This window comes from Ursus maritimus, unplaced genomic scaffold (genome assembly GCF_017311325.1).
Source record: "Ursus maritimus isolate PB19 unplaced genomic scaffold, ASM1731132v1 scaffold_9, whole genome shotgun sequence".
Taxonomy (NCBI): domain Eukaryota; kingdom Metazoa; phylum Chordata; class Mammalia; order Carnivora; family Ursidae; genus Ursus; species Ursus maritimus.
In genome coordinates, this window is record NW_024427107.1 from 21,506,159 (window position 1) to 21,527,680 (window position 21,522).

Genomic DNA, 21,522 nt, shown 5'->3' on the forward strand with positions numbered 1-21,522 from the left:
TCATTATTGTTAAATACTATTAAGTCCAAGGAGCAGTGTCCATTAATAAATTAATTAGTTCAGGTCAAATGCAAGTCAGTTACTATAGATCAAATTCAAAATCAGCAGCAACGTTGACCGTGGATGTTCTCTGGACAGACGACCTATACAACTATTATATAAATTGATCTGTGAAATCATCATTTTCAAAGTTTGAAAAACAGGCTTTAGATACTCATTGAATCTGTTAGTGCCTTTAAATAAAATGAATGGTTCTCTTCTCTTGTAATCACTCGCCTGCATTATTTGCTTAGTCATACGGGGCATTCATTCAACAAATATTTGTTGACTGCTTTACCACTGCCAAGACTTCCACTAGATGCTGAAGACACAGTAGTGAGCAGGTCTATCCTTGCCTTTAAGGAGCCTAGAGACTCTACTAAGCAAAACAAAACACAAATATAAATAGATGTTGTACTTCCTTCACTGAATCATATGCTTAGACAGGGTAACATAAAATCTCTTAAGGCAGATGAATTATGTCAACAAGAACCGAGTTATTTGGCTACCGGGGAGTCCATGTTTTAGAGTGTAAAGAATGTGGGCTTTGAAATCAGCCTCACATGTCTTTGAATCTCTTCTCCAAAACAGTTACTATGCTGTTGAAACTCTTCAAAACGAGGTACATAAAAGTTAACTTTTTTTGTGGATAAAATAAGATATGCAGAGGGCATAAATGATGTGCTCGATAAACAGTAAGAACTTTGTCAATTCATTTCATATTCCTTGTTTTGTTAAAAAGTATTCTTTCCCCTCACAGTTGCCCTGAACAGTAATAGATGCAATGATAAAATAGGTAAGCATTTTAGATTTTGATTCATTTCATGTAAAAGAAATGTTGCCAATTTGCCTTAAAGAGAGTACATGAAACAGATCACCTTGGGATGTGTTTGGTAGAGTTCATCTACCTTTTTCGGTATAATGAGATATTGTAGGCATGAAGTGAAACTAAAAAATCTGCCAAACCAACAAATTACCATAAACATAATAACAACAACAAGCTTTTACTTATAAAAAGAATCCTAAAACTTAACATAAATCCTTAGCATAAATCCTTCATTTTTAGCAGTCACTAAAGAGAGCAATGTATCTGATAAATTTTTTGACTACCCAAAGTAAAAATGGAAAATTTGTAATTATGTATTTTTTTCCTATTATATTGTATATTTGGAGCCAGAAACGGAAAATGAGTCACTGTTGGACTTTACTCCAAGTAAGCAAAGTGGGCACACAGAGACACATACCACCTCATCTATATATACAGCTCACTCCCGGGCACCCTTGGCCATCATAACAAATTAGGAATTACTTAAGGCAAGGAATCCATGAGTGAAGGATTAAGAATTAGCCAAATACTAGCACTCACTAAAGTTTCACACATCTCCCTGGAGGGAACCAGAAATTTTCCCCAGAAGACAGGATGTTCTAAGAGAGAGAGATTTCTGATCCTACCAAACTTCTGGCCCAGTTAGTGGAGAGAGGTCATAGAAATGTGATCCTCTGAACTATTAGGTATTGGGAGTTAGGTGAATACTGTTTACAGAGAGTCATTAGTTTATCAAGAAGCCTGGCTCTCTAGAAACCGAGCCTAATTTCAGACAATAAGCACTGCAGTTCCTATTCTTACTACGAAGGCTATTTATAAATAAGCCACATAGTATATCTGCCAACATGCAAGGCCCTACAGTACAAGCCACCCCTTTATCCTCTGACTTCACCTCTTACACCCCCGTTCATTTCCCTCCAGATGCACTGCCCGAATAGTTCCTCGCTGCTCCTAGGACAAGGCACGCGTGCTCCCAAATCCTGGCTTTGGTAGCTGCTGTTTCTGTGGAGCCCCCAACAAATGCCACTTAAGCGGCTTCTTTGAGTTTTGCTTGGCTAACATAACCTGGTTCTCTAAGTCAAGAGAAATGTGACCCAATTTATCACCCACTTAAACATATTTTCTGAGATAGAAAATTGTTACCCTGAGCAGTAGCCAAACTATAACCGCTTTTTAAATTTCACAGCAACACTACTCCAATCCAAATGTGCATATAATAATGACTATTATAATGAAAAGCAGAGAGGACTTCCCATCTCCGTTTGATCCCAGGGAAGCCTAACATAGAGAGAGACGGCTGATGGAATTATAATTAGGTCTAAAGCTTTGAAAGCTAGTAAGAGACAACCCCCTATAACTTAACCTATGGATGCAATATGCCATGCACGCATGACACCAGGAAGAAATCTCAGACGCTCACGCACTCGAGAACTCAAAGACCAGAGTCGAACTGCCCCGGGGACGTGTCCTCGTAATGAAGTCATTTTGTCATCAAAGCCTCCACCATCGGTCCTTGCACAGCTCTGCTGTTTGCTAGGGAATGGGGTTCTCCAGTTACGAAGGCATCCGTGTGGCAGTGAAGGCACCAGTGTTTAGTAAGAAGGTATCAGAGACGACACTGGCAGGTGATGAGAATCACATATTCTCTCCAAAGACTAATACGGTGATTTTAAAACCCAGGCTTTGGACGCAGACAGAACTTGAGTCAAATACGAGGTCAGATATTAGTGGTACCATTTACAAACTTGGCATTGAAGTTTCAAAGACTCAGTTTTCTTGTGTGTAAAAACAACAATAGAACAATAGAGGTGCCTATTTTCTAGGCATGGTATAGGAGTGAATAGATACAGAGCACTTGGGAAGTTCCAAGTGAGCCCCAGGCTTTACTTATCGTCACAGCAAGCCTAAGGGAAGTTCTGCTATTATCCTCATTTTACAGATGAGGAGACTGAGACTAACGGAAGCTAACACTGCTAGTAAATAGTGGAGCTCGGATTCAGACCCAGCCTCTTTTTTTTTTTTTTTTATGATTAAGTACATATTTTTTATTTTTTTATAATTTTTTTTATTATATTATGTTAGTTACCATACAGTACATCCCTGGTTTTTGATGCAAAGTTCGATGATTCATAAGTTGCATATAACACCCAGTGCACCACGCAATCTGTGCCCTCCTTACTACCCATCATCAGCCTATCCCACTCCCCCACCCCCCTCCCCTCTGAAGCCCTCAGTTTGTTTCTCAGAGTCAGACCCAGCCTCTAACCATTATGCTGGTAGGTCAGGAATTTTCTGAAGATTAATGAAACAAATCATGGAGAATGGTGAGCATAATGACCAACAATAAGTTATTTATAAACATTAGTCATTATTATTATTAATTAGTAACAGGCATATGAAAACTATTCTCATACACAATATAGGCAAATATAAAATCCGAAAAATGTTTTGTTCATCCTTTCATGGCTTTTGCTTAAGAACAATTTATAAGAGACCAATTATGTGGCTACAGGCAAACTTTAAAAATGTCAGTTAGAAATCCTTTTACTCACAATGTCCCCTAATCTTCCAGAAAGTAAATCATGTGCAGAATGTAAACAATAATAAAATTAGATTACCATGTTTCTATTGACAACAGAATATTTGACCACAAATATACAAATATAGCCTTGAAAATGCAGCCTCAAACCATAATTTTATACACATTCACTCCAGTTTACATATTTCTTGTAAATAAGATTTCTTAAAAAATACTCCAGTTGGGTATAACTGTACTTTACTAAATTCACATTACAGTGAGAAAAACAAATTCAGATAATTTGTTAGTGTTCTAAGCTTTGTAGAAATGATAAAATAACTTTAAAATAGCTTCTGATAATATAAATTTGTAAAATTGAATTAACCTATCATCCTAAAATATGCAATACAAAATTAAATAAATTTTAAAACGCAGAAAATTTAGCCACCTAATTCAAGATTGTATCTCTTATCATCTTGGAAATCTGATATACTAATTCAAAATTACTATTTGAATTACCATCAGAATTCCTGAAACCGTATTTGTAGTGAGGATTCCAAATGCATCTGGTTTTATGTCACTTAAAGGCAAATTCATCTCCTTTAAGACAAGTTTAAGCTTCTTTTTTTGAGTTTGGATCTAAATTTACAATAGAGAAAAAACTCAGCATTAGACCTCTTAGTTCCACTTGCTCACACCTCTTTTTCGCCCTTCTCCACTCTCCTCCCCAGACCACCAAAAATAAACACTCAAACTAGCAATATATGAACTGACCAATCTTAGGCTCCCATAGACATAAGACAACCAGAAAAAAACAAAGATGGAAAGAATCAGTGCTTTTCAAACAAGGCCTTAATTAGGTACGTAAATAAAAGTCCTTTTACTGCTAGGGCCCTGAGTCCTTCCGAAGGAAAGCTTCCCAACTACTTCTCACGCTTACACAACACAGACATCAACACACAGACCAAATAGAGGCTTGAACATAAATCCACACATTAGAAATCCTCTCAGATCCAGTGCTTTAATATGCGTGTAGGGGGGCATCACCAGCAAGAAGGGTAGGTCTTAAAAATTACGCTTTAACAATCTAATAAGAAATTTCTACTCCATTCTGTCTTGGAAGACTAACTGCCTTCCCTCAAAATAGGCAAAACAGTTAAAAGAAAGTCACAACTGGTGTTTTCATAACTATCCATTAGTCTCTTCCAAATCAAGCCTTAAGTGTTTAATAGTAACTAAAATATTTATTAATTCGTTTGGAAACATATCACTTCTAACAGCGCTTTTTTCAGCGCAACTCAAACATTCATTCATGCTACAATTTTGTATTTTTACCTATCTATGCTTTCTATCACAAAGATTTACAAAGCGTGCGAAACCAACAGTTAACTACAGTAACGATTCACACAGAGGTTGGAATAGAATATAAATTACGAATAGTTGAAACTTTTGAAATAGGAAACATTCAAACGACTATTCTAACTGAAGAACATTTCATCTAGGAAATAAAAAGCACAGTATTGGAGGCTGTGGCTCAGTGTCTTTCTGTCTTTATCCCTTAGATGAACCATGAAAATAGGCACTAGCCTGTGAGGACAGAACCTACAAGCATTGCGTCTTATGATAATTTGGCAGCAGACTTAAGAAGAAACTTAATATTCTCTGCCTCTCCATTCCATTCCCTTCTTGTTTGTTCTTCAGATGAAGTTATGGTTTTTGATACAGGAGATTTTCATGTTTTCTTAGCCTCATTATAGGGACAAGTGGTGGCAGGAAGTAAAAAAAATGGCTCAGAGAGAGAGAGAGAGAGGACAACCTATATAAACTCGGGCAAAGCCAACAACTGTGTAAATAAATGGGAGTTTTGTTGACCTCGTTAAGGAGGCTGGTTTCAACGACGCTGAAGTGGAGTCACAGAAATACAAATCATGGCCTCTATAGCTAGAGATACTTGTCAGGAAGTTAGGGGAGATGATGGCTATTTCGAACGCGCTCTTAAATTTAAATGAATTTCTTGTTTTGCATTCTTCTAATTCATTGGTAAACAGTGCTAGTCTCGAAATCAATAAGATGTTCAAAGAAGTGCGAGGAAAATCTATAAGGATTCTATCCCAGGGCAGCTTGCCAGACGCTATGAGTTCACTAATTTTAAGCTTCACTCCTCTAGTGGTGACGGAGGGCAATGAAACAGACGCATTACGGAACACGTAAGCAGCATGATGAATTGATTCATAACTTAATAATAACCCAGAACTTTCTGATATAGTTTGCATCTAAACAGGCATGTAACAGCGCTCATGAAGGAAGTTTGGATCCATATTTCCAAACTATATACTAAAATAAAACTGGACATCCCCAGCGGATTGACCAAAATTCCCTTTATTCTTTGGATAATTATATATTGATATCTTCTTCTGACTTCCCTAACTACCCTAACCCTTGCAAAGTATACCCAGGAATGATGCCTCCAAACAAAGTGAGAAGAGGAACTGCATTTGTCTGAAATAGGTCTGAAAAATTCATTTCCAAGACCTAAGATAATTTTTTTTGATAAGTAGGAATTTCTAACTATTTGCTAGATTGACTGGCTCAGCAGATTCCACAATCATCTAAAATACTGTATTATTTTGAACTATGTTATGCAAAAATTGTATAACATATATGTTCTTGAATATGGACCTGATATCAAGCCATTAAATGTAAACTGTTAGAAATAATCTAACCACTCCCCATGTCCTTAAAAATCAAGCCACACATCATTCACACGAAGCCTTCCTAGAGGGAGAGTCCCCAACACATAGTCTGTTTCAATAGTATATGGTTCTTATTTTCTAGGAGACAATTTGCCAGGAAATGATGACAAAATGAAAGCGCCTTACCGCCATTTCATTTCTTTGTACATAAATTGACTATCATTATTTCAAAATTACTCCTACCCTATGTATTATGGTTCCATGCAAAATGTATGCTTAGTGCAAACATGATTTAACATGGTCTTCTTTATTTTTAAGTTCCTTTATGATTGTCTTCTTCGGATTTCTCAGTGAGGAGAAGGACTACTTAAGGTTTGCACCCATGGCCCCCTGTGACCCTCCTGTCAGCAGCTACCTGCATGAGGACACTGGCGTGGGGCCCACCTACACAGGGCTGCAGCCATGCTTCCATCCGAAGCCAAATTCCAAAGGAGAGGATAAAGGACTGCTTGATTTTTTTTCATTGGCTCTATAAAATCTAAATACCAGATTGGCTTTCCTAAAAATCATTCCAACTTCTTTTTGATCACCTATCAAAATGGAGAGAGTTTCAGATGAGAAGCCACCTTAACCGGAGTTGTTTTTTGTTTTTTTTGCTAGATCAGCAAAGTTTCTACTTTCGACGGTGACCATTTTTCACAAACACTGGTAATGAATGTATTTACCCAAAGAGTAAAATATAGACTATTTACACATTAAAAGTAATCACTGTCAATATAAAAATTAAGACACCTAATATCAGAAACAACTTACTTTGTATTTTTTCTATTATCGGAAATTTCATAACATTACTAGTTTCAAAAGGCCTCACCAATACACATTGGAATACTGTACCAAACAATTATATGGCATTTAGTTTTGTTTATTTTTAAGAACTGTGATAAAAGATCACCATGGTGATTGGGAAATGATGGTTAAGGGTTTTGTTTATGGATAGAATTCTAACATGGATAATTCACTGAACTTCTAGTGAAACTTATGCTCTAAGTTCATTAAGGTCTGAGGCTTAGTAAGGAATAAGCAAAAATATGAAGAAATTTTTCAATAAGCTAAATTAGAAATAAAAACAATATAATATGTAACATATCTTTCCATATGTTGAAGTTCTAAAATTATACATAGTACCTATATAAATGTCCATAACAGCTAACGATACATAGGGATAGCCTTGCTTACGTGTTTAGATTTAGGAATATATGGACTAAAATAGATATCTGCATAAAATTTACATATTCATATGTACCATTATACAAAATAACTGTAACAGTACTATGTTTAATGTGTACCATTTAATCTTTAAGAAAGTAAAAAAATTTCATATATCTCCCAAATAAGGCTATATATTTGTAAACAAGTTTTGTGGGTTTTTTTTTTTTACTTATTTACATTTTAATGGTCATAGCCACAAGAACATCAGGCACACAAGGTACTTAGAAACAATCCAGTCCAATGTTACATTTAAGTAAATTTTGTTATATTTAGTAACAAAAGGGAAAGTAAAATAAAGGAAATATTTCCAAATTTTCATTGCTTATAGAGTAAAACAACGCAAATTGCTACTGTGCTTTGGAGAATGATCAGCAAGGAGCTAAGAAACACTCAAAGGTTAGAAACGCTATGCACACATGCGTACAGTATGTACAGATGCATACATACGCATTTGTGCCAAAGAAAACCAGTCTGTGTTATAATAATTCAGTCCTGTGCAGCTCCTGAGGATGAATATTGATTCACAAGTCAAATTACCTGAAGGGGAACTAGAACGGTAGCTTCATGGGTTTGACAACTGAAATCATAACCACCTAATAACACAGCATATACCGACGAAGAAACAAGGTGCAAAGTAAACAGGGAGAAGGCAGACACTCACCTTCAGTGCCATTGGGAGTCATGGAATTACTATTTCTATGAGAGTTATCGAGTTTGGGGCCACTGGGGGACTCACTACTACCACTCAGACGGCTATGCGGGCTGGTTAGATCCTGCATTTCCATAGACCTAAAGACAAGAAGCCTTCCGTGTGACAGATGTACCAAATTCATAACACTACTATTTAATGTGCTAACGACTTGACACCTTTGAAACACATTCACACAAAAGTCCCATTGTATCTATTTTCTTAGACTCCAAATAGTTCATCTTACATTTTAACTTCAGTCATGCTTTCATAACATCTGGTGCTCAAAGGTGTCGTTTGCCTTCCCTATCCAACCAAACATTCACATGGCACTTTGAAAATCTTTTTTTTTTCTTGTACAGCTCATCAAACCACCATGAGACAATTGCATCTATTTTAATTTTCAAAGAAAAAAATGTAGTCATGCTTTCCTTTTTATATTGGAAAAAAAAAGAGGCATTATTTTTGTAAAAGACAAATATGTCAATAGGGATAATAGGAAAAAACAATCACTTTTCTATGGACTCTGTTTCATCTAATAAATTAGCACTAGGTACTCCCTTATAATTTACCACCCAATTGTAATTTAATGGGTCTCCAAACCAAATAAAATACTTGAAGCCTATAGTGTAGTGACAGGGAAAGAGATAGTCCTGATGCATGTGTTTACACTGGCAAACTGCTTAATTGTTCCTCTGTTTCCCTTGAAACAAATGCAGCATTAAAACATTATGATGCCGGCTCACTTGTTTGCTTTGTGGATTACATACAGCGTGCCCAATTGAAAAGGGATAAGGCCGACATACAGTGAGTCCCCGCGAGCATTAGCACTTGGAATACCTCAGCTGTCATTTACTCAGGCAAAGAACAATTCTACTTCAATGCTGCAATTTTGCATTTGTGCCATATAAAAACAGTTAAATTCTCCCCCCCACCAAACTTCTCAGACTCAGTAGCTACTTATTCTGTAGGATTATGGTATAGGAGCCACTCCTCATGTTCACAATTGCAGAACTAGCCATTTATATTTAATATTCTACTAATAGAGAGGAGGGGGGTTATTTAAAGCTACTCAAAACGCACCTAGATAGCCTTCTGTTTTCTGGCAGCCAATTAAAAAAAGAAATCTAAGGCCCATTCACTTTCTTTTAAACTTCTGTGTTTTTCTTTAAAAAAAAAAAAAAAGGAGGGGGTATAATGTTCCACTGAAGTGAAGACTGTTCCTGTCCCCCCCCCCCCACAGGTCAATAAAAGCTAGTTATGTTGATGTAGAGGTTGCGCTTAAACTTACTGTAAATAGTTTTTAAAACAGCTTACTATGAACCATGTAACTTTTAAAAGTGAGTTTTTACTTCCCCAAATCTTCTAAAGCCAGACTAGAAATGGCTTACAGTCCAACTTTTCTCTCCTAATTCACATTACACATTCACAGTTTACCCAACACCAGAAACTATAGCCCATAATCATTTTCAAACCCAGGCTCCTATTCCCTTTCTACATACTTAAAATTTTTTACAAGCGCGCACACACACACAAATTGTTAAGTAATTTCCAACAGAGGCTGTGGCTATTAATAGAAATAATTAAGAAATACTAGACAAAAATAGATATGGGTCACAGAAAGGTAATCTCCAAAAATGTCAAATATCCTTACCTGCAACTTGAGGAAACAGCAACATCTGAACTGGTCTGAGATGTTTGCACCTGTGATCAGGGGTAAGAAATTAGAAGCTGTTGTTACTCTGCTTCAATGTCAGCTCTTAATTATACAGAGCACATGGCTGAGAACGACAATGCTCTCTTTTAACCAAAAGAGAAAAAGGAGGATACTGCAGCAGTGAAAGGCATATTGTCTTTAAGTTGAGGTCTCCACTGTTGTTTCCTCCTGCAGGTCTACCCTCCTCCTCCCCTTGTCAGGGGGGAAGGCAGCCAAATGACGGGATAGTGATTCATCACTGGCCTATGACAGCTGCAAACGGGATTACCCCTCCCCCAATCAACATGCAAAGCAGCCTTGCCCAGGCAGCTTGGAAAAGGTGCTTGGAAAAAAACGGCTATTAGCAAAACGAGTGTGTTTCACAGCAGTGCAAGAATTAATCCTCCAGCATCCTCAGAAGATCTTTCCTCCTCTGCTATCACCGGCTGAAATAGAGTTCCCGCCCACTCCTTTGACTCCTGACAGTTTCTTGTCCTTATCATGATGGTTTTCGCCTATATTTACTATTTGCCACTTAACATTTACTGAAACAGCTTCTGGGCAGCTTTTGGGCCGTGCTGGGCTGACCAAAAATAGGGCAAAGCAAGTTTTCAGACCCCAAAATCACATCATTACCCGATGTGCTCACTTACTCCTGCAAATTTAAAATTCGGTGAATACTTATTTGCCATTGCCTACTATAACAGAAAAAGGCACTTAGCTTTCCGTTTAATTTTCTGTCGTTTAAACCAACAAAGAGAATGGAGAGCTTAATAATCAATTCAATGTCCCAGATAGCCAGCATTTTGGTGCCTTTTGTCTCCAAGAATCAACTAAGTGAACATGCAGGCTTTGCAAGTCCCCTGCCCTTCCTCCAGAGGCAGCGAGAACTGCCAGCAGGTGATAAGCTCAGGTGAGGGTGGGCTGCTGGTTTACACGCTCGGGCTGACGCCTCCCAGGAAAGAGCATTCTGAAAAATGCTTAAAATGACTCACAATTCCCAATCTTTGATGTGCATTTTCATTCAACCTGAACTGACATCAATTAGGGTTACAGAACAAAGATGAGAACTGAAGCATCTCAAATGGCATTAAAGTGATCCAACCAGATATCTGCTATTGAGGCCTGTTATTTTTTAATTATGATTTATGAAATTAAGAAACTCGACCTTTCTGGCAAGAACAGCGCGTTGTTAAAGTCTAAGTATCTTGGTGTAAGGTTATGTGAAATTTCGAGGTATGTATTTCTAGAATACGTGCAGGACGAAAAAATAATTAAGAGACGCCTGAGTATTAAATGAAAATGCAATTTTAATGCCTGCAGATATGTCATTCTGTGATAGCAGGCGTCCGCAGTTTTTGCTTAAAGTAATGTTCTCACGCAAGATTAAATGTTTTCCTTTAGAAACTGTAGTAATCTACCTCAAGGATAAATTTCCTCCCCCCCCTTTTTTTTCCTGCTTTTATACACCTGGAATAAATTATAGGTGAGAACTAACTTAGTTTTAAGAACTCTCTTGGCCCAATTAACACACTTTCTGTTAAACGTTAAAATACATTTCTATTTTAATGTTGGCTAGATAGTATAATCTTGGAAATACAATTTTAGTTTCATTGTATACATTGAAAGTTTGATTATACTTGTATTTGTGGCTTAACCTATCAATTAAATTTCAAACTCAAACTTAAAAGGAACTTCAAAATAAGTCAAACTTAAAAATAAGAATTATTCTAACACATTTTCTCACTGAAAAAAATGCATTTGCACAACAGTATTTTTTTTAATGCTGGCCTGACTCCGTCTCTACTGTACTTTCATACACTACAATTTTTGAAAGCCCATATCCACGATCTTCATTTCATTAAGTATACTTCAGATATATTCTTTTGTGTCTCAAGGATTATTTAAACCATGTGTTGTGTGTTACTGTATTTAAAAATGACTCTTTAATCAAAATAACTTTAAAACAACTAATCCTCACTTAGGCTGGTCAGCTGAATCCACATCGTGGTCCAGGAAAAATAAATCTACTCTCAAGAATGCGAATGCAGACAACAATTAGACACAGATGTGAGCAAAATTAGTTACAGTTTACAAAATGCTACACTTCACATGCTGTTAGTTTTTTATGTGTAGTACAAGATTACAGGCCAGTAAGGAAACATACTTTCAATAATGACTTATCTGAAAAGAACACCTCTTTCTGATTGGTGTTGACTTTCTCTTATGTTTGACAATATCTTTGGAAGTTTCCGCATTTTAAAGCTCTAAGAGCATAAGGTGTTTCAAAAATCATTAATTAGGCATATTTCCACTCAAAATGAGAAAAAAAATATTTCATGCTTTTCAGAAAAATGTTGTGAGGCATTCAGTAAGCTCATATTTTCTGCTTCACATCCATAAACTTAGTATGTTTCTTGTCTTCTTCTAATCTGGTATTTTTAATTCAAATGTTCCTATGAGTACAAAAATATTTCCCATAACATTACAAATAGTCCTCTTCTATTACAATGAAGTCACTTCACTTTAATGCTTTTTAAGCCTCTTTGTATAGAATACACACAGCAGCACAATGAAAGCTGCAAAAATACACAGAGAAAAGAAGCTAGACCTTCGGAGAATTTAAATTCAAGAATTCTAAACTAGTAACTTTGACTTCTGATTAGTTAATGAAGTCTTTTAAGTTTGCCTTTTTTCTAATTAAATTTATAATTCTTCACAGATGTAACTTTTGTTGATGTTCAATTTGTCTCTCTCATTTTGCTAAACCTCGCAGAGTACTTCGGCAATCCATTGAATAGCCACATTAAATCTGTTAATACCATGCTCTTCAACCCCAGAAATTATTTCCAGAAGGCAAACTTGCTTTGAGAGATCATCAAACAAGACTTAAGGTACACATTTTATCACATTTTCCCTACCACAGAGCTCAGGACGCAGAGCAAAATTCATGACTTTTGCACTGTTTATTATACTTTGCTAAATTACAAATCAAAAGCATCTGACAGAAGATCATGGATGAAGCCAAAAAGTTAATAATGTTCTGTGAAAAGTAAACTGTAAATGGAAAGGGATTCTAAATCTCAGCAGCACAGAGCAAATAAAATGTAGGTACTTGTCCAAATTATGGGTTTTCCATAGGCTTTTTTGCTTGCTAGAAGCAATTTTTATAAAATGACTATAATTTAAAACTTTTTTTTTTCAAACTAAAAAGAAATTTTCAAAGTGAAAGTACTGAACTTATCTAAATAAATAGAGTTGGCAGGCAAGCTGGTTTTGCCCAACCACAGATCAACCTGAGTACTCCCAAATTTGAAAGACAATGGCAATTTTCTAATCAGAATGTATTTTATAAGAATGAGCCTTAGGCATAAATCTGCTTTTTAATCAGAATATATTCTTACTAAAATTTTCCTCAATCAGTATTTCTAACTATGGTGTCAATGCTGTGATAAAAACCTGAACCTAAAATCGAAATAAACTTCTAGGAAGAGGTAGAGGTCTTTTAAATGTTAACACTTACTTCCTTCTTTATCAAAGACTCTATCAAATGTATGTTCCTATACTACTACTGATTTTAATGTAATATGCTGTGTTTCAAACTTCCTCGGTTGAAGAAAATGACAAAATCGAGTCCCCGTGAAAACAAAAAAAAAGCATTTAAACGACACTGATGCCACTATAGTTTTAAGAGATTGTTTTCAAAATTAGCCTTCATTCAAAATGTTGAATGAAATACCTTTGCTATCTGATTAAACAGAAGGAGTTTCTTCTCGCTGCAAGTGTTTCTCCTCTTTCCAATGTGTTCTAATATGAATTTTCACATTCAAATGGAAATTTTCTTTTGAGAAAAATCATTTATCATGTCTACAAAACTCACATAGCCGTTGACTTCCTTTTGGCACTCTAAAACTGAACAGTGGCTCAATTAGGCTTCTCTGTCTGTCACCGCGAAGAATTTTCAGGATTGAAAACCCATGGCTGTTTGCTCATTTACTGAACACTCTGGGCCTTAGGAGAACTCAAGCAGCAAGAAAGTCAAATATCAAATATTTGATAATGCAAAAAAGCATGACTATTCATGTATGCATGTCCGCAAACCTCCAAACAGTGGGAGAAAAAACTCACAGAAGCCTAAAATAAAACCTACTCTGAAAGACACATGAAAAAAAACAACCCCAACCCTATAAAACTACACTTTGGGCTTAACTGCCGACTTCTTGTACCCCTTGTCATTTTAAGAAATGCAACATAAAAACACTTGTCTAAATTCAATGACAGGTCTGACTTTATTGAATTCTCGCAAAAGCTACTTAAATGTGTTCAAAAACTCCTCCCAAGAAATATAAGCCCATGGGTCATTAGCAATATACTGATTTTGAATGACAAATACTTTAAATGGTCATTCAAAAGTTTAAGAAATCTTGTTTTAAGTTTCAGGTCCATTCAAGTCATATAAAGTGTCAATAAGTGAAAAGTATATTAATTTAGCCAATGTTTACTAGTTCACCTTTTGAAGATGAGCCTGTTTAATATAACGTTGGGAAATTTGTTTATTGAAGCAAAAGGATTTCCTTCCTTCAAAAGTGGTATCAGTTGATTTTTTGTTATCTGTTGTCCTTTCAAAATGTGAATTCCTTCCTCATTTTCTCATATCAACCAAAGGTGCCCAGGAAAAGTTATCTGTGTTGCAATGAGATTATATACACACATTTATCGCTTTATTCAATATCACAATAATCTTTGAGGTTTGTGCAGCCATTCAGGAGAGATAGGAAGCAATCTCCCTACAAGAATATAGCCGTGTGTTATATTTGTATCGATCACAGCAACAGTGATTGTTAACAATTCATTTGTAATTAGCTCTTAATGTTGCTAATCGCTCAGATAATTTGGGGGTTAAGAATTATACTTTTATGATGGAACCCTGTGGCTAAACACGCACGACGCACAAAGTGTCATAACCGTGCCCGTGCCCTAATGTTTTTATTTTAAAACAAATCAAAACAATACCAAAGCGCGCCTGTTATCTCGGGTTTTGCCCACAGGACAGCTGTTGTCAGTCACTACAATTTTTCAAACAGTCAGCTTGTACTTACAGCGCTTACATCTGCTGCAGCCACCAGTTTAATGTGCTCCTTCGAATTTTCTGGTTTAGCAGATCTCCATTCCTTATGCAGTTTTGCTCCTGGATAAGGACGCGTGAGGGCTTTTAGGAGCTCCCAGCGGAGCCCGGCGCTGCTGGAAGCGGGGCGCCTCTGGAGGGAGAAGCCCGGCCGCGGGGACAGTCGCCTGGCCGCTGCTGCAGGCTCGGGCTGCCGAGCGACTGAGCGAAAACGCTCTCCCCAGAAAGCAAACCGCCACAGTGGACGGCAACAGGAAGGCTTAAAGTCGGAAGTGGCACTGGAGAGTTTCTACCTCGCCCCAAACTCGGAGCCATCAGCTCCCACCGTTCTGTTTAGGAACCGCTCTGAGCCCTGCGCTCTTTCCCCACCAAACAGCAGCCGCAGATAGCATCTGAGAACCCTAGACAAAGAAACAGCAGAATCTCATCCCTCGATTTGTTTGCGCAGCCTTGTAGGTCTGCCCGTGGAGCCTCGGGGCTTTTTTTGTTTTTGCAACGCAAACCACAGCTATTCTCTTGTTCTAACCTTATTGGTTTAAATGCAACAATTGAGAGGAGCGCTGCTCCGTCTGACTCAACCTTGCTGCTTAAAAAAAATTTATTATGTAAATGAACGCGCCCCATGCTATCTGAATAAACAGCTGTGTGAGAATAAGTTCTCTGAGACACTGTCAACACACATCTCTGGCTACAGCAGCTACCAATTACGAGTTTGGGGAGTAGTTACACGTTATCTTTTATACTTTTCCAAAACTTTTTTCAGGCCCTGAAACTTGGGGAATCAACACATTTCAAATTTCCCCCCCCCCCGGAAGGTACCCACTAACAGGTCTGGGACAAATTTTTTAAAAAGTGAGAATAGCCATTTATATATTAAGTAGGTAAAGGGAGAAAACAAGCAAACGTGTAAACTATTACCAGTTTAACAATGAAAGCCCGAATGATGATTCAGCAATGATTTCTAGGATGGCTAGTTTCACACAACATTTTTTTTAATATAAACCAGATAATATTTCAGGGTTAATATCTTAAAATCATTTTTGGGAAAAGATTTGTTTTATCTAGAACTCTTTCTTTACACTTTGTTCTTTTTAAAAAATTCTAACTAATTTCACAATCCATGCAAGATAATCCATAACACTTATCTAGAGAGTCGAGCTATTCACATTATGACTAAATTACAGCTTCAGTTTAAAATACTTACTATCATGTTTTAGGCAGATAAATGACTTCAGTTATTAGATCGATGACAACCGTTATATTGACTTCAAATATTTAGAAGGCATCACTGATGTGCCTATTATATTTTAATTTGCCAGCTCCATACCAAAGTTCAAATACGAATGTTTATTTTGATACTACTCACTTATCAGAACCAATCTTGTACTCTGAAGGAAAATCTTTATACCCATTGGATTTTCTTTCCAACTATTTCGCCATTACCAAAAATACTATTCTATGTATTTGGCGTTTTATTAATAATAAAAAACATCTTTTTTTAAAGGCTCTTACCCTGGTATGAAAGAACATTTTTAAAAACACAGTAAATTCTTAAATGATTTTATGATACATTTCCAGATCACCAACTAATGAAACAGATACACACAGTCTTACCTTTTCTTTGCTAATTTGTAAATGAAAGCACCATTCCCATGCAACCAAAACAAAAAGCTTCTAATGAACAAAATTCAGTGTGGACTTCTCCCCCTCTCCCCGCTGAAAGGATGCCAATCTAAATTCCTCAGAAAAGAACGCTTTGTCAAATCTAAGAGTCAGCTTAAACTGCAAACTCACCTAGGATTTCATTTTGTATGGTACCAGCAAGGAATCATGGGCTAGTCATCTGCCATATTTGGGAAGCTAGGTCAAAAATCAGCTGATTGCTATTGGATCTGTTCATCTATGCAGCCGAAATAGAATTACATTTCCACCTACAGCACTTTCTCAAACCAGAAGTATCAGTTATTCAATATACTAAAGTATATATGCAGAAAATAAAATACAGCACAGAATGGAGGTTCCTAGTGTGGTGAAGTATATGTGATGTTATATTAATTTAATCTATGATGTCAGACACCCACATAGTAACTGCTTTTGCTATCGTATTTGTTTCTAAGGTCCATAAAGTAAAAATCTGAGGTGCTGGTTGGTTCAACCCAGTTTGAAACCTTATCCTATGTTAAGCTATTGTACCCAGGCTTCCCATGGTTTAAAACTTATTTTAGATATGAAAGGATAAAATATTAGTTTTCTGATCCATGAGAGATTATATTTGCAAATCCAGGAGACACAAACCACATGAAGTCGGAACAGCAGGAATATCATGTAAAGTATCTGACTTTCATATATAAATGACTTGCCTATATTATAATCAAATTTATCATATTACATTAGTTTTTATATTGAAATTCAATTATTTTTATTTATATAACCAAACAAGATACCATTAAAGAAATGATGCATGTAATTATGAGGAAAATTATGAAAAGCATGATGAAGGTAATATGACCACTAATATGACACAGGTCATGCTTCATAATTATGTAACAAAGAGCTTAGTCATTGGCTAAAAGAAATATCCATGTGCATACATACCAATTTTAAATGGTTTCCTTTTCCTAAAGCAAAATTAGATGGATTAAAAACAATCACATGCTTATCTATAAATTTTGTCTGGTTATTACTCCTGATTATCAAATATGCAATAATTACCATACGACTTACACCAAAAGTAAGTTACTCTCTAATAAATAGCCAATAGGTAAGCCATTACTAATAAGATCCAGTTTGTAGTATACTGTTAACTTCCTATTCTAAATTTTCACTAACTACAATTACGTAACTTATCCATATATTTTAAGGACAAAGGTGTCCCCTAAATAAAGTCATACGCATTACAACAGCAATTAGAAACATTTGCTCAAAATTTACCATGAGTAAAGACAGGTAATAGTAGAAAGCATTACCTTCTGATATTTCCTAAAAGAATTTCAACATATGAATAGGAGTAAAGAAATTTCTAATATGCATTTTTCCCACTAAAGCAAAAAAATAAACATATAATTTCATCTGGGAAAGGAAAACACTTGAAATAGGCAATGGTAACAAAGTGTCTGAATACCCTCAAAGAGACAGTATCTTTCATATACTATATTTCCAAACAGTTTTTATCTTCTAGAACAAGCTGTTGCCTAGACATGTGCCTGGTTATAGAGAAGACTGCAATTTTGAGAAAAGTTGTTAGTGCTCTCCAATTAACAGAATTTTAAATAAAGGCATGATTGCAAAAATAAACAAGTGTCTCTAATTTAAAAAAAAAAAAAAAAAGACCAGGGCAGATATAAAGAATTCATTAGAACAATCAAAAGGTAACTTCGAACTTTTCTAAAACTACATGAGTAAACAGTTGATTAATCAAATAAAATACAAGAAATGAGCACAGAAAACAAATGATTAGAGGCAAGTGTTCCTTTCCTTTATCCCTTCCAGTAACAATAATAAAGATTGTGAGTAATTGTGAAGTTCTCAATAACAAATGTACTCAGGAGTTATTTTTCTTCTATTTGTGTGTACCTTTTAATAATTTTACAATTAAGGATGCACACTATCACCTGGTCCAATATCAACCACCTCTTACCTCTGTTTCTACCATTCTTAGCAGATTATTGCCCAAGAACAATAGTATAGTAAGTTGCAAAAACATAATTAGCATTTAAAGGCCAGTGTTTTCTCTTCAAAAGCAAAATCCTAATTATTCTTTCTTCCACATCAGTAAAATCAGTAATATCTGATCAATAAAATCAACATTTTGCGATTCGGGCTGTTCAAAGTGGAATGGCAAATAGCGTATTCCAAAATACTGTACTTCTGGTCCCTCTGCTTCCAAACGAGTCTCTTTTCTCGTGGTTCATGCCATGGCATTACATTCCTGGCTTTTTTATGGAACCGTTGGAACAGTGGAAGGCTGACGTTAAGATCCTTGCTGGCATTTGGAGTGGTCACTTTCATGACCTCCTCTTTCCCCACTGGCACGAGACCTACAATGAGGGCCCTGCTCCCAGTAGCCTTCTGCTGAAACACAACCAAGTAAAACATCCTCTATTTATTTTAAGAATGATATTAAATCTGCCAAACTGAATGTCTACCAGTATTTTGCTAAATGTTTTCCATTCAAACTCCAACATGAATAGCTTTTAACAGTAAATTTAAGGAGGCAATTATTAGCTATTCACTCCACCATGGAAAATTATTTTAATAAATATTATAGTCTTTATACCAACACAATTTGGAAATATAATCTATTTCCTGGCTCTCTAATAAGCACACTGGTTATTACATATGGATAATAACATTTATTTATGTAGGGTGGGAAACTTATCATATGTAGTAATGAGTGCCTCTAGGATGTTTTTTTACAAAATTATTATTCTAATAGAAACTTTGAGGAGCACTTATTGAAACAAATAATCATAACAAGGGCAGTGGTAGATTTTTAGGAAGAGGGAATGGGATGACAGAGGTACTTTATCTAAGAGAAATATGACATACCAGATTTTCTATTTTAAAAGCAACTGATTTTCCAAAATGGCAAACAGAGTTACTTTTTCTCCCTTCTGCCAAAAATATGTAAATAACTGTCTTGGAAGCATATGCTTAATCTCAGCAATAGCTCTTTTGCTTTCTCAAACTTTAAAGTGGATTTCTGTTGACATGAAGTAACCTAGAAAACCCAGATTTGTCTCCTCTTCAAACTTTTTTTTTCTCAAAGCCATGGGCAAAACCAATCTTGTCAGCACCTCCCAATACTTGTAAGAGGATCTGGAAATTTGTTTTGTGTTTTCCAGGTTTCATGACAGCTGAGTTCACAGTTTTTAAATTCTTCAGAAATGATGACTATCTCATGGAACAGGGAAGGAAATTAATATTTATTGAGCGCTTACTACATGCCAGGCTGTGTTAGGAGTTTTATATACATTCTGCATTTAACAAAAACGTGACAATTTATCTGTATGAATCCTGTGTTTTCAAAAATATGCCTCCTCCCCCCTATTTATTCTAGAATCTGCCTCATTTTCTGACACCATCAAAGTTACCACTAAACAGTAGATGGAGCACTGGGACATCAATGTGTCCTGGGCGGTATCATCCTTTTGGAGCAAGAGGACACCTAAAAAAGTTAATAAATCCAGAAAGGTGTGTGACATGTTGAAATGATATATACTGAAATGGTATATCCAAGATAGAATAGGCACGGTCACTGTACAACACATGATTATTCACAAACATTTATTGTAAGTTAGTGCGCAGGTTCAAAAATAAAAATACATTAAATGATGTAATGAATCCTTAAACCTGAAATTATCATATTGGGGATATATCTTTTCCTCACTACTTATCAAAAAAAGGTGAATTATCTTTCTAAAATAAGGATTATAAATATTCCCAACTTTTTCTTTATAATAAAAAGGAGACACTAAGGGTCTGAGTGTACCACAAGCAAATTATATGGACAACTTGTTTTACAGTTCTATCCATTTCTTCCCTTTTGTATTCCTAATTTCAGTTATCCAATGTGATACGCTTTGATCTCAATAGCTATTACATCATAAACACTTGATTTGTTCATGAGGAAATAATTACATTCAGAATGTACTCCAAATTGTCCTTATGCATTTGGAGGTATAGTTTAAGTATCCAGAATCAAGAAGCTCTATTATTATTACAAAGGAATTGCCAGGAAGGGACAAAATAAAAAAACAAAACTTAGTAACCTGGAGAATTTTTTTCTTCCTTCAAGCAGCATTAACTTTTTCCCCCTCCAGTCTCCCAAATCGGAAAAAAAGAGTAACCTCTAAAGCTGTTTTAGACAGAAGGTCAGAATTCAAAGGATCGGTAACCCAATCCACAGTGTGCTGCAATCACATTGCTATTGGAAACACAACCAGAAGCACCATTTTTCTAGATGTTTTTATTAAGCAATGTCAATAGGTAGACAGCCTGGAGGTTTCCCTCTACTGTAAAGATTCATACCTGCAGGCGATCAAGTTGCTTTGGGTCCGTGAATTTTCCTTTAGAACGCTGTAGAGTAAGGGAAAAAATAGACTCTGCATCACATACTAAGAAACACAATAGCTCCACTTTGTTCGCATACTGAAGGAGACTACCTTTTTAGGACCAAAATGGAAATAAAGATGAAAGTTTTCTAGTCTTTAGATGTTCATTTAGTAATAAGAATTCTTCTTTTCGACGGTTTAATATTTGGAGTATTGTACTGGTTTTTAAAATTTTGTAGCTCGTATTCTTTCAAAAAAAAATAGAAGTCTGGAAGCATCCACTGTTTCTTTCAAGGATTCTGTTTTAACATCACCAGCGATCTGGTTTACCTGAATCGCAGAGTCAAACAAAGTCAAGGATCTGGGGTTTTCTGAATTAGTGTATTTTAAATGTGTATGGTACTTAAAAACAACTCCCCGGTTGATAGGGAGTTATAGACTGGTGGCTCATTTTTTTTAATCAATACAAGGAAAAACAAATAGTTTACCAAGAGGTCAGAGAGCCAGCAGGGGAGACCTCTACTGCACGGTTATCATTGACAAGCCCTGCTGAAAGATCCGCAAAACTCCCATTAGCTCTGGCCTCCTGGGAGAGCTGTTCACTTTCCTTCCTGC

At 36.0% G+C, this 21,522-nt stretch overlaps 1 protein-coding gene across 5 annotated transcripts in view; it reads right to left on the reverse strand.

Annotated features, from left to right (window-relative positions):
- The window catches only part of EYA1 (EYA transcriptional coactivator and phosphatase 1), a 160,174-nt gene extending 152,040 nt beyond the window's left edge, over positions 1 to 8,134 (reverse strand). For 3 of the 5 annotated variants that reach the window (XM_040626132.1, XM_040626131.1, XM_008710789.2), the window contains exon 1: positions 8,007 to 8,134. In XM_040626132.1, coding sequence (XP_040482066.1) covers positions 8,007 to 8,130 — 124 coding nt within the window. In that variant the 5' untranslated portion in view covers positions 8,131 to 8,134. The remainder of the gene's footprint in view (positions 1 to 8,006) is intronic. The other 2 variants (XM_040626128.1, XM_040626127.1) reach the window with 1 other exon arrangement.
- Positions 8,135 to 21,522: the final 13,388 nt, after the last annotated feature.